The following is a 12,721-nucleotide window of genomic DNA, read 5'->3' as shown; positions in this document are numbered from 1 at the left end:
GGGCTGGAAGAAGCACAAGCTGCAATCAAGATTGCTGGGAGAAATATCAATAACCTCAGATATGCAGATGACACCACCCTTGTGGCAGAAAGTGAAGAGGAACTAAAGAGCCTCTTGATGAAAGTGATAGAAGAAAGTGAAAAAGTTGGCTTAAAGCTCAACATTCAGAAAACGAAGATCATGTCATCTGGTCCCATCACTTCATGGGAAATAGATGGGGAAACAGTAGAAACAGTGTCAGACTTTATTTTTGGGGGCTCCAAAATCACTGCAGATGGGGATTGCAGCCTTGAAATTAAAAGATGCTTACTCTTGGAAGGAAAGTTATGACCAACCTAGATAGCATATTCAAAAGCAGAGACATTACTTTGCCAATGAAGGTCCATCTAGTCAAGGCTATGATTTTTCCTGTGGTCCTGTATGGATGTGAAAGTCGTACTGTGAAGAAAGCTGAGCACTGAAGAATTGATGCTTTTGAACTGTGGTGTGGGAGAAGACTCTTGAGAGTCCCTTGGACTGCAAGGAGATCCAACCAGTCCATTCTAAAGGAGATCAGTCCTGGTTATTCATTAGAAGGACTGATGCTAAAGCTGAAACTCCAATACTTTGGACACCTCATATGAAGGGTTGACTCATTGGAAAAGACTCTGATGCTGGGAGGGATTGGGGGCGTGAGGAAAAGGGGACGACAGAGGATGAGATGGCTGGATGGCATCACTGACTCAATGGACAAGAGTTTGGATGAACTCCAGGAGTTAATGATGGACAGGGAGTCCTGGCGTGCTGCAATTCATGGGGTTGCAAAGAGTTGAACATGACTGAGCAACTGAACTGAACGGAATGGAGAAACAGACTTAGAGAATATACTTATGGACACCGGGAGAGGGGACAGGGTGAGATGTATGGAGAGAGTAACATGGAAACTTACATTACCATATATAAATTAGATAGCCAACGGGAATTTGCTGAATGGCTCTGGAAACTCAAACAGGGGCCCTGTATCAACCTAGAAGGGTGGGATGGGGAGGAAGATGGGAGGGAGTTTCAAAAGGAGGGGATATATGTATACCTATGACTGATTAATGTTGAGGTTTGATAGAATACAACAAAATTCTGTAAAGCAATTATCCTCAATAAAATAATAAATTAAAAAAAACAGTAGCTTTCACATTTAAGTTATAGCTTAAAATTTTATGTAATTCTCAACTCTACATTGAATACAAAGAGTAATATTTACACTTCCTTTTTCTATGTACAGAGAAAAGTTATCCATAGAATTCATAAAAACATACCCAGTATATCTGTGCTATCAAAATTTCACAATCAGGGCACCTAAAATATATCTAAAAAGGCTCTGTGGTCAGAAGAAAGAAGGACAACATGAAAAAAAAAAAACAATGATTGAGAAATGCTGCCTTAACCCATTTGGAGAGTGCAAACTGAAAAACAAAAACAAAAGTAGAAAGCAAGAGGGAACTTTCAGAAAATGGAAACCATGGGCTCCTACTTAAGACACAGGCCTGAAGGAAGGTCTTCAGAGAATCTAGAGAGCAGGTTCAGAGTCACCCACCGCCCCAGGCCACAAGCATCTGCAAGGTCCCTGATGGCCCCAGCTTGGTCCTTCCTCCTGGCCCTGCTGCTGCTCAGCTGCAACGCCATCTGCTCTCTGGGCTGCCACCTGCCTCACACCCACAGCCTGGCCAACAGGAGGGTCCTGATGCTCCTGAGACAAATGAGGAGGGTCTCCCCTTCCTCCTGCCTGCAGGACAGAAATGACTTCGCATTCCCCCAGGAGGCGCTGCATGGCAGCCAGTTGCAGAAGGCTCAAGCCATCTCTGTGCTCCACGAGGTGACCCAGCACACCTTCCAGCTCTTCAGCACAGAGGGCTCGGCCACCACGTGGGACCAGAGCCTCCTGGACAAGCTCCGTGCTGCACTGGATCAGCAGCTCACTGACCTGCAAGCCTGTCTGAGGCAGGAGGAGGGGCTGCGAGGGGCTTCCCTACTCAACGAGGACTCCAGCCTGGCTGTGAGGAAATACTTCCACAGACTCACTCTCTATCTGCAAGAGAAGAGACACAGCCCTTGTGCCTGGGAGGTTGTCAGAGCACAAGTCATGAGAGCCTTCTCTTCCTCAACAAACTTGCAGGAGAGATTCAGGAGAAAGGACTGACACACACCTGGGTCAATATGGAAATGATTCTCATGGACCAACAGACTACACTTCCTCCTGTGCTGCCATGTCAAGGACTCTCATTTCAGCTGTTATCATGCAGTGAAGTTGATTCAATTTGTCGAATTTTTCCTGGAATATTAAGTGACATTATGTTCTACTCTACAGGCACTTGGTCCTCACAGATGCCGAAGCTGATCTATTTACTTATTCACTACCTGGACCATTATTTATCTCTTTTAGTATTTATTTATCTATTTATAAATATTTAAATGATCTTGTTGATATAATATTATGTATGTGTATTCATGGGAAAATGTAATTTTGTATTTAGTTAGTTTGTGATTTTTTTTCACTCATTAAATTCTTAGTGTAAAAAACTTACTTTGTTTTTTCCCTAAACACCAAGCCTGAATGGCACCTTGATTAAAACAATGCATTTTGTAAATCCTTGACCCCTCTTTAGGATTTGGATATTAGAAGTAAAAACTCACAAGCTCTACCTAAGTTGTTTGTTGCTCTGAGGACCTTGAAGTGATCATAACTACTCCAATACATTTTGTAACTCTGATTTTTTCAAAAGAAAAGTAACCTAAAAGCAATGATCCAAAAAATTCATGCTTCAGGATTTGATGAACTCTTGGGAAGGGCTTTCTGCCTCTCGTTGGTTGTCGAAGTTGTTTCCCTGGAAAGTGGTAGAGATGCTTGAAGAGATGGTGGTCAGTCGGCAAGAAGTCAGGTGAATATCTTATCTTTACACTCAAATATCACAATCATTCACTTCCTCCCGGTGTAGGAATTCCCAGCATGCTCTCCTCATTCACTCTGCATGAAGGTGTCCTCTTCATTCACATAGCTGTTTCATTCTCCATTATGGTTTCTGGTTGTCATTTTCCTTTAAGACTGCAAAGCCACCAACTGAAAGCAGAACCTGAGTGAAACTTCTAGATTTGTCAGGCACTCCCCTATGAGTGCCTATGAGATCACCTGCTCTGCCTGCCAAGCACTGCAGGTCCAGGCTGCCCCGCCTCAAAGAGAAACACAGTAAACAGAGGGAACCCCGCACCACAGTGAACAATGGTGGAGTCTCCAGGGGCTCCTCTGTGCCTCCACCTGGATCTTCCACTTGCTGATTGCACTAGGAGGAGCTTGCCTGGGTCAGGAGTCTCACTTGCTCAAAAAGCCCAAAGCGCAGGAAACTTGGAGTTGAAAGTCAGCAGCAGTTTGAGTACTCGGAAGGAGAACAGAGAAGTGTACAGTGTTCCCTGGAACAGAGGCAGGTCCTCAGGACATGAACCACACAGATGAGCTGCCCTGAGGCAAGAGGGCCACTCCTGTCACAGCTCCAGACACATTTCCTCCTCAGGACCCAGCAAGGGATCTCAGAGCAGAGCAAGATGTACCTGGGGACAATGCAGTCCACTGCTGGAGTCCAGCCCCGACTGATCCAGGGTATTCGAAGGAGAGATGGCGTAGGCGAAGATCAGGAAACAATTGCTTAATTAAATGTTAATTAAGGATATAAAGAGTAATAGAATGAGGATAGCTCAGTGAGGAAATTTCAGTGAAGAAAAGAGGCTGAAATAAGGATAGCTCAGTGAGGAAATTTAGTGGAAAAAAGACGCTGAATAATTCAGCCAGAAGGTGAGAGAAAGAACGACATGGTGAGACCAAGTTTTGGTGAACAAGGCCCGCACTTTATTTTCCAAAGTAGTTTTTATACCTTAAGTTATGCATAGAAGATAATGGGGGAAGGGTTAGAGTCATGCAGCAAGCCAGGCTTTCTTCCTGCAAACTTATCATATGCAAAAGCTTAGGTGATTTGCATCATCTTCTGGCCCGGAGGCCTGTTAACATTTTAAGATCCTTTCTTCAGAAAACTTATTTTTCTCTAAAGGTGATTGGTCAGGAGCCACCCTCCAAAAGCATTAGATAAAGTTGCATTCCTACAGAGCAAAGGTGTGGTGGGCTATAACAAGAAAAAGAATTAACTCAAGGGTCCCAGGTTACAAACATTAAAGCTACTACTTACACCAGTTATATTAATCAATACACTGCCAGGGACACAGCAGGTAAGGGATATGGAAACTTAGCAGCAAACATTGGCCCAACAAGTGAAAATCCCTTCACCAATACAATTTCTAATCAATCTTTTAACTACTCAAAAGAATCTGTGTTTAGACAGTTTAGAACATCTCCTGCCTCTCACAGTTGGGAGACTCTGAACAATCACATGTGGCCGGAAAAACCTATTCAGGCAGGCTAGAGGATTTCCAAATGAGTTTGTAGGATGAAACACTGTCACACCCAGGAATTATTAACTGGAGCTGTAAGCTAACTCTTTTTTCAGAGAGAGGTAGTGGGGGACAGTCCCCCGTAAAGTCAGAGGTGTAGGTGAAAGCACAAAGCAGAAAGTAGGCAGACTCTGGTTTTGGGGGTAGATGCTCAAGAATTTCCAGGGGGACTCCTGAAGCTCGATCCCACCTTTGCGTATGCCGAGCCTCCTTCCTCATGACCTTTGTCATGGGCAGAGTTCCTCACGCTGGCTCCTGGCAGTGATAGAATTCCAGTTGAGCTATTCCAGATCCTGAAAGATGATGCTGTGGAAAGTGCTGCACTCAATATGCAATATGCACTCAATATGCAATATGCCGGCTCCTGGCAATCCACGAAGTTCTTAAATTCCTCCATAATGTCTTTGCATCTTTGAGAGACAAAGTCAAACGAGCTTGAATAAAAGAGTCACAGGCAGGCCTTTAGAACATTCATTAACAGTGGGACAGAGCCATCCCCCCAGGACTTATGTCAGTAATGTGCAGACTGCTGCTGCTGCTGCCAAGTCGCTTCAGTCGTGTCCGAAACTGTGCGACCCCATAGACGGCAGCCCACCAGGCTTCCCGTCCCTGGGATTCTCCAAGCAAGAACACTGGAGTGGTTGCCATTTCCTTCTCTAATCATGAAAGTGAAAAGTGGAAGTGAAGTCGCTCAGTCGTGTCTGACTCTAGTGACCCCATGGAGTGCAGCCTATCAGGCTTCTCCATCCATGGGATTTTCTAGGCAAAAGTACTGGAGTGAGGTGCCATTGCCTTCTCCGATGTGCAGACTGGGAGATCGCAATTTCTCAAAGTAACAAAGATCTTTGTGGAAATTAGTGTATTTAATGTAGGCAATTTTGAAGGAGGACATTGATGGATCAATCATCTTTCTCTTCTTCCCAGTTGGGACACATAGCACATATAGCTACATGTAAAGTCAGAGGGGCATTTTTTTATATAATTTAATTTATTTATTCATTTTTCACTGCACTGGGTCTTCATAGCTGCATGAACTTTTGCCCAAAGCTGGGCTTCTCTCTAGTGGTGGTGCATAGGCTTCTCATTGCAGTAGCTTCTTTCCTGGAGGAGCTTGGGCTCTAGGGCACTTGGGCTTCAGTCGTGAAGGTCCCGGGGTCTGGACCACAGGCTCAGTGGCTGTGGTGCACGGGCTTCACAGCCTCTAGACCACTTGTAGTCCTATGTGTCACCTACCTTGGCAGGCGGATTCCTTACCACTGAGCCACCAGGGAAGCTCCTCAGAGGACATTTAAAGTACATTGAGAGCTGTAGAAACCTTCTTGAGGATTAGGGTCCTAAAATAAGTAAAAAACATTCCTTTATTACTGGTAAAAGTATCATTTTATTAACAAACTATTTTCTAAATAACTTTTCAATGTCAATTCTATACTATTAATGATATTTAATAAGTTGATCTAGAAATAAAAAAAAAAAGATAACTACATAAGGCATTGAAGCTTACTTCACAAGTCAAGCCAGTCTCTCCCTGCTAAGGAGAAAAATCTTCACTGCTTCTGTCTAGGAAGCACATATGTTTTTCCCTCTTTGTCACACACAGGTCTCCTCAACAGCCACATCCTGACCAGTAGCTGGAAAACAAGGAGCAGAAGTTCTCCACTGGACTCGACACCAGGATGACCCGTCTGGACTGGAGGTGAGCAATGCAGGTGTCCTCCTTTAGAATGAGAACAGCAGGCTGTGGGAGTTCATTTTTTCAGGAGGACTTGCTGAGGACTACAGTCTGGAGGTCAGCCTCTCTTCTGCTCTAAGGGACTGCTCCACGGATGTCGGGGAGGTCAGTATGCATGTGATTGTGGTAAAGGGGTGACGTGCAGATAAGCTCACATCTTGGGAGAATGTGGCTGAGAATCAGGAGGAACAGATGTCTCTCTGAAGGATTTTAGAGCTTTTCTACCCATGAGAAGGTGCAAAATTGGGTTCATAAATTTCCTCTGGAAATTATCTAACTCTCTGCTGACTTGCTGTGCCAGTTTTCCCAGAGCACAGAGTACCTCGTTCCTGATCTCCATCCTGAACTCCTATCAGGGTGTGTTGGAGGTCAGGACTGCAGTGAGTAGTGACTTCATTCTGCAGAACCTGCTGAGGAAAGATGTTTTCATCATCATCCTGAAGGAGCAACGTCAGAGCTCATGTGGCGAGAAACTGTTGGATGCTTTTTCTTTGTACTTAAACTCACAAGAAAGGTCAAGAGTTTAAAATACATAGAAAAGAGGGCTCACTTCTCATAGGGATAATAAAGTTATTTCACTATATTTCATTGAAGAAACCACTTATAAAAGCTTAGACTTCCTTCTGCGTGGCTTGTGTGATTGGACTTCCCCAGCCAGGGATTGAAATCAGGTCACAGCAGTGAAAGTGCTGGATCCTAACCACTAGCCAATGAGCAAACACCTGCTTTTTTTTTTAAGCTGGCAGAACAATCTATTCCCTTCTAACTACTTAATAGTGATGTCATCTATTTAAATTAAATCTTAGTTCTGCTGACTTCAGACCACACCCTGTGGCCCTACAAAACAACAGATAGTGGCCCTTTGGCATTTGAAATGGATTAAGGGGTCTTTGTCATCTCATTCTCCTCCTCATTTATTTCATTGGTTCCTTAATATCATGTTGATATTCACCCTTTTATTTTTTTAATGGGATCCTCCAGACAAATCAAAGACCCCAAGGTTTGCCCTTGAATCTTTGCTACTATTGGAATAGTTCATTTGTCCAGATTTATACTTTTCTCCAGGATTATAAGTAAGTGTGACCTAAGAGTTAATGAGAGGATTCAGTTAAAATTCTAAAGAACTTGGAAAGTGGCTAGTCCATTCAGTTCAGTTCAGTTCAGTCACTCAGTCCTGTCCGACTCTTTGCGACCCCATGAATCACAGCATGCCAGGCCTCCCTGTCCATCACCATCTCCCGGAGTTCACTCAGACTCATGTCCATCGAGTCAGTGATGTCATCCAGCCATCTCATCCTCTGTCCTCCCCTTCTCCTCCTGCCCCTAATCCCTCCAGCATCAGAGTCTTTTCCAATGAGTCAACTCTCGCATGAGGTGGCCAAAGTACTGGAGTTTCAGCTTTAGCATCATTCCTTCCAAAGAAATCCCAGGGCTGATCTCCTTCAGAATGGACTGGTTGGATGTCCTTGCAGTCCAAGGGACTTCTCAAGAGTCTTCTCCAACACCACAGTTCAGAAGCATCAATTCTTGGCGCTCAGCCTTCTTCACAGTCCAACTCTCACATCCATACATGACCACAGGAAAAACCATAGCCTTGACTAGATGGACCTTTGTTGGCAAAGTAATGTCTCTGCTTTTCAATATGCTATCTAGGTTGGTCATAACTTTCCTTCCAAGGAGTAAGCATCTTTCCATTAGTAGCAAGCAATAAAATTCAGTGATTATTTTAATATCATAATTACCATTTCCCTGATTAAGATCAGGGTCTTTTGGAATCATTTAATTCCACTTTCTTTTAGCTTTTCTCAAAGCATCTTCTCATTGCCTGGGCGGATTTGTTACCTAGGCAAATGCTCAAGAAGGTTGGGCTCCAAGACATTGCCAAAGAGGATTCATGTTCTAGCAACTGGCAATCTAGTCGTTCACCTCTTGTTAGGTGGTGGGGTTGACTTCTTTCTTCTCTCCTGAAACTAATCCTACATGGATTAATTGAAAGAAAACTGAGATAGCTGATCTTCTAAAGCAAAGGGCAGTCAACTGACCCAGGATTTGGCCTTTGTTGAGCTTCTGTCAGAAGCAGCCATGCCCCAAGCTCCGTGTTGTTCATCCTGGCCTCATGCTTCCCCTCTGCCACAGCCTCGTCCCCAGCTGTGCTGCATGGAATTTGCTAACTCAGAATGAGTCATTCCATCAGGGGAAACCACTTCCCTTCTTTCAGACATTCAGAATATATTAGTTTTCTCTTTGCCCACAAAACAACTGTGGACTTTTTCTTTCCAGGGAAGTGTCAAAGGAAAACAACAACAAGAAAAAAAAAAAACCTAAAGTTTGAAATGATAGACCTACAGCCCCTCTGCCTTTCTTTGCTTTATTGTTCTTACCTCAACGTGAATTGGAACCAGAGCAGAAGCAGCAAGACAAATCCTGACCACCAAGTCACTAAAAGAATGTAGAAATTTTAAGTAAAAATTACACTGTGGAAAATTCTGAAAGAGATGGGGATAGCAGACCACCTGACCTGCCTCTTGAGAAATCTATATGCAGATCAGGAAGCAACAGTTAGAACTGGACATGGAACAACAGACTGGCTCCAAATAGGAAAAGGAGTACATCAAGGCTGTATATTGTCACCCTGCTTATTTCACTTATATGCAGAGTACATCATGAGAAAGGCTGGGGTACAAGAAGCACAAGCTGGAATTAAGATTGACGGGAGAAATATCAATAACCTCAGATATGCAGATGACACCACACTAATGGCAGAAAGTGAAGAGGTACTAAAAATCCTCTTGATGAAAGTGAAAATGGAGAGTGAAAAAGTTGGCTTAAAGCTCAACATTCAGAAAAAGAAGATCATGACATCTGGTCCCATCACTTCATGGGAAATAGATGGGGACACAGTGGAAACAGTGTCAGACTTTATTTTTCTGGGCTCCAAAATCACTGCATGTGGTGCCTGCATCCATGAAATTAAAAGACGCTTACTCCTTGGAAGGAAAGTTATGACCAACCTAGATAGCATATTGAAAAGCAGAGACATTATTTTGCCAACAAAGGTTCATCTAGTCAAGGCTATGGTTTTTCCTGTGGTCATGTATGGATGTGAGAGTTGGACTGTGAAGAAGGCTGAGCGCCGAAGAATTGATGCTTCTGAACTGTGGTGTTGGAGAAGACTCTTGAGAGTCCCTTGGACTTCAAAGAGATCCAACTAGTCCATTCTGAAGGACATCAGCCCTGGGATTTCTTTGGAAGGAATGACGCTAAAGCTGAAACTCCAGTACTTTGGCCACCTCATGTGAAGAGTTGACTCATTGGAAAAGACTCTGATGCTGGGAGGGATTAGGGGCAGGAGGAGAAGGGGAGGACAGAGGATGAGATGGCTGGATGGCATCACTGACTCGATGGACATGAGTCTGAGTGAACTCCGGGAATTGGTGATGGACAGGGAGGCCTGGCATGCTGCAATTCATGGGGTCACAAAAAGTCGGACACGACTGAGTGACTAAACTGAACTGAACTGAAAGGAAAGAAGGCTATTTCTCCCTGAATGAGTAGCCTCGCTCTCACAATCCTGAATTCTCAGAGGGAGAAAGAAACAGAGGAACAGAGATGCCCAGTGGAATCAACTGCCTGAATGAACGACTATAACTCACTAGATTCTGTGACATAAGCTTCCAGTGAGAGACAACACCATCACTGAATCTCCTTCTTCCAACTCAGAAACTCTGATCAGAACAAGTCTTGAACAGTTTAAGTAAAAAGATTGAATAATAAAACTATACTTGGCAATGCACATAATATTTATCTACTAAAAGAAAAATAATTGCAGTTGGAAATTCCTCTACCAACTTGCACAAATACATATTTGCTCTCAGTATCTGAGCACTGCTGACACTTTGGACATCTGGGGACATGGGTCAGGAGAAGAGGAGGTCACCACTGAGAACTAAGGTTCTTCACATAAAGATTGCAGGGGAGAGGACGGGGGTTTAGGAAGATGATTTATTCTCCCAACAAATAAGCCCTCCACAGAAAGGAGATTTTCAAGTCCACAGGATGTGGTGAGCCTGTCCTCAAAGGGAGTCCAGAAGGGGAGGAAGGGACTCTGTCACTCTAGAGGACAGGGGGTGGCTCCATGTGATCTCTCCCTTGTGAGTGAGGTGCTGCTGGGAAAATACAATTATCCTGGATTGAGAGTCTCCTTGTCAATGTTCTCTGAGAAGAACCAGGATTCTGGTGAGAGTATTGGCCCAGTCTGTGAGGACGACAAGTCTCCAGTAAGAAAATGGTGGAAAAAAGTGATGATATCTGTAACAGTCCTGACCTCAGGTTCCCTGAAGCACAACCAAATGGACCTGCAGGAATGTGTTCCAGAAGGAGGAGAAACAGGGGAGGAGTTCATGGAGTCATAATAATCAGCCTCTTCTCTAAATCAAACACTCAAGAAAACTCAGCATTTGTTTTGAAGAACTTAATTGCCAGAGTGATCTGGTAAACCCCTAAATAAATGCAGAAACCACAGAGCTGAGGGAGCTATCTTCCCATGTAAAGTAAGAGAGAAAAAAGGAGCCTAATAGCAGGGCTCCCGATGTGTTCACGGATAAGAGGAGACCAACATTTATGCATTAGAGACAAAGAGGAATAATGTATATAATTACAAATGTCCATTAATTCTGACTTAAGACAAAGACCTTTCTCATTTGATTGATAGATATCCATTTGGATGGGTACATTGGAAGTTATTAGGAAGTAGGTAAAATTAATAGTTTAGATTGATGACATTTTCTTCGATCATACTGTGAATACATAAATGAAAATCAAAAAAGGAAGTACAAGTGCACAGAAATGACTAGAAAATGAAAACTATCATGTTCCCTATTTAATGGCCTTGCTAGAAAGCATGGCATCAGAGAACCTACCTCAAGGTTCCACCAGACACCGTCTCAGCCAGCCCAGCAGCAGCCTCATCTTCCCCATGGCCGTCATGCTCTCTCTACTGATGGCCCTGGTGCTGGTCAGCTACAGCCCAGGAGGATCCCTGGGCTGTGACCTGTCTCAGAACCACGTGCTGGTTGGCAGGAAGAACCTCAGGCTCCTGGGCCAAATGAGCAGGCTCTCTCCTCGCTTCTGTCTGCAGGACAGAAAAGACTTCGCTTTCCCCCAGGAGACAGTGGAGGGCGGCCAGCTCCAGGAGGCCCAGGCCATCTCTGTGGTCCATGAGATGCTCCAGCAGACCGTCAACCTCTTCCACACAGAGCGCTTCTCTGCTGCCTGGGACACCACCCTCCTGGAGCAGCTCCTCACTGGACTCCATCAGCAGCTGGATGACCTGGACGCCTGCCTGGGGCAGGGGATGGGAGAGCAAAACTCTGCCCTGGGAGGGATGGGCCCCACACTGGCCATGAAGAGGTATTTCCAGAGCATCCATGTCTACCTGCAAGAGAAGGAATACAGCGACTGCGCCTGGGAAATTGTCAGAGAGGAGATGATGAGATCCTTCTCTTCATCAGCCAGCTTGCAAGAAAGGTTAAGATGATGGATGGAGATCTGAAGTCAGCTTGACATAACTCTTACTGACTAACATGCCACATCACCATTGTACACTCACCTGCAGCCATTTAAGAGACTCTGAATTCTGCTTTAGCCACAATATTTATTGAATTAAATCAAAAATACTTTCTCAGTAGTAATAAGCAGGTAGTTATAAAAAGTACTCAGCTGCACAGGAATCAGTGCATAGCAATGACTGCCCTGATGTTATTTATATGTTTCTTTATGTACATATTTTCATTCATTATTTTATCTCATCATATTTATGCTGCTAAGTCACTTCTGTTGTGTCCGACTCTGTGCGACCCCATGGACGGCAGCCCACCAGGCTCCCCTGTCCCTGGGATTCTCCAGGCAAGAACACTGGAGTGGGTTGCCATTTCCTTCTCCAATGCATGAAAGTGAAAAGTGAAAAGTGAAAGTGAAGTCACTCAGTTGTGTCTGACTCTTAGCGACCCCATGGACTGCAGCCTACCAGGCTCCTCTGCCCATGGGATTTTCCAGGCAAGAGTACTGGAGTGGAGTGCCATTGCCTTCTCCACATCATATTTATATTTTTATATAAAATTTTTGTTTACATTGTAATAAAATTTAGACAACATATTCATTTCCTTAATCTTCTAATTTGTTTTTATTAAATTCTTTTTTTTCCTTTTTTTTTAATTTTATTTTTAAACTTTACATAATTGTATTAGTTTTGCCAAATATCAAAATGAATCCACCACAGGTATACATGTGTTCCCCATCCTGAACCCTCCTCCCTCCTCCCTCCCCATACCATCCCTCTGGGTCGTCCCAGTGCACTAGCCCCAAGCATCCAGTATGGTGCATCGAATAGGCAAAACACTCTCTGACATACATCACAGCAGGATCCTCTATGACCCACCTCCCAGAATATTGGAAATAAAAGCAAAAATAAACAAATGGGACCTAATTAACCTTAAAAGCTTCTGCACATCAAAGTAAGGAAACACC

At 44.0% G+C, this 12,721-nt stretch overlaps 2 protein-coding genes across 2 annotated transcripts; both read left to right on the top strand.

Annotated features, from left to right (window-relative positions):
* Nucleotides 1-888: 888 nt before the first annotated feature.
* Nucleotides 889-2,268, top strand: LOC133253383 (interferon alpha-B-like). Its single transcript, XM_061427028.1, has one exon. It carries the CDS (start codon nt 1,487-1,489, stop codon nt 2,171-2,173), a length of 687 nt encoding a protein of 228 aa, XP_061283012.1. The 5' UTR covers nt 889-1,486; the 3' UTR covers nt 2,174-2,268.
* An 8,858-nt stretch (nt 2,269-11,126) lies between these two features.
* Nucleotides 11,127-11,764, top strand: LOC133252516 (interferon omega-1-like). Its single transcript, XM_061425159.1, has one exon. It carries the CDS (start codon nt 11,172-11,174, stop codon nt 11,730-11,732), a length of 561 nt encoding a protein of 186 aa, XP_061281143.1. The 5' UTR covers nt 11,127-11,171; the 3' UTR covers nt 11,733-11,764.
* The last annotated feature ends 957 nt before the right edge of the window (nt 11,765-12,721 follow it).

Source organism: Bos javanicus, chromosome 8, assembly GCF_032452875.1.
Source record: "Bos javanicus breed banteng chromosome 8, ARS-OSU_banteng_1.0, whole genome shotgun sequence".
Classification (NCBI taxonomy): Eukaryota; Metazoa; Chordata; class Mammalia; order Artiodactyla; family Bovidae; genus Bos; species Bos javanicus.
This window is presented reverse-complemented; position numbering and strand designations above follow the sequence as displayed.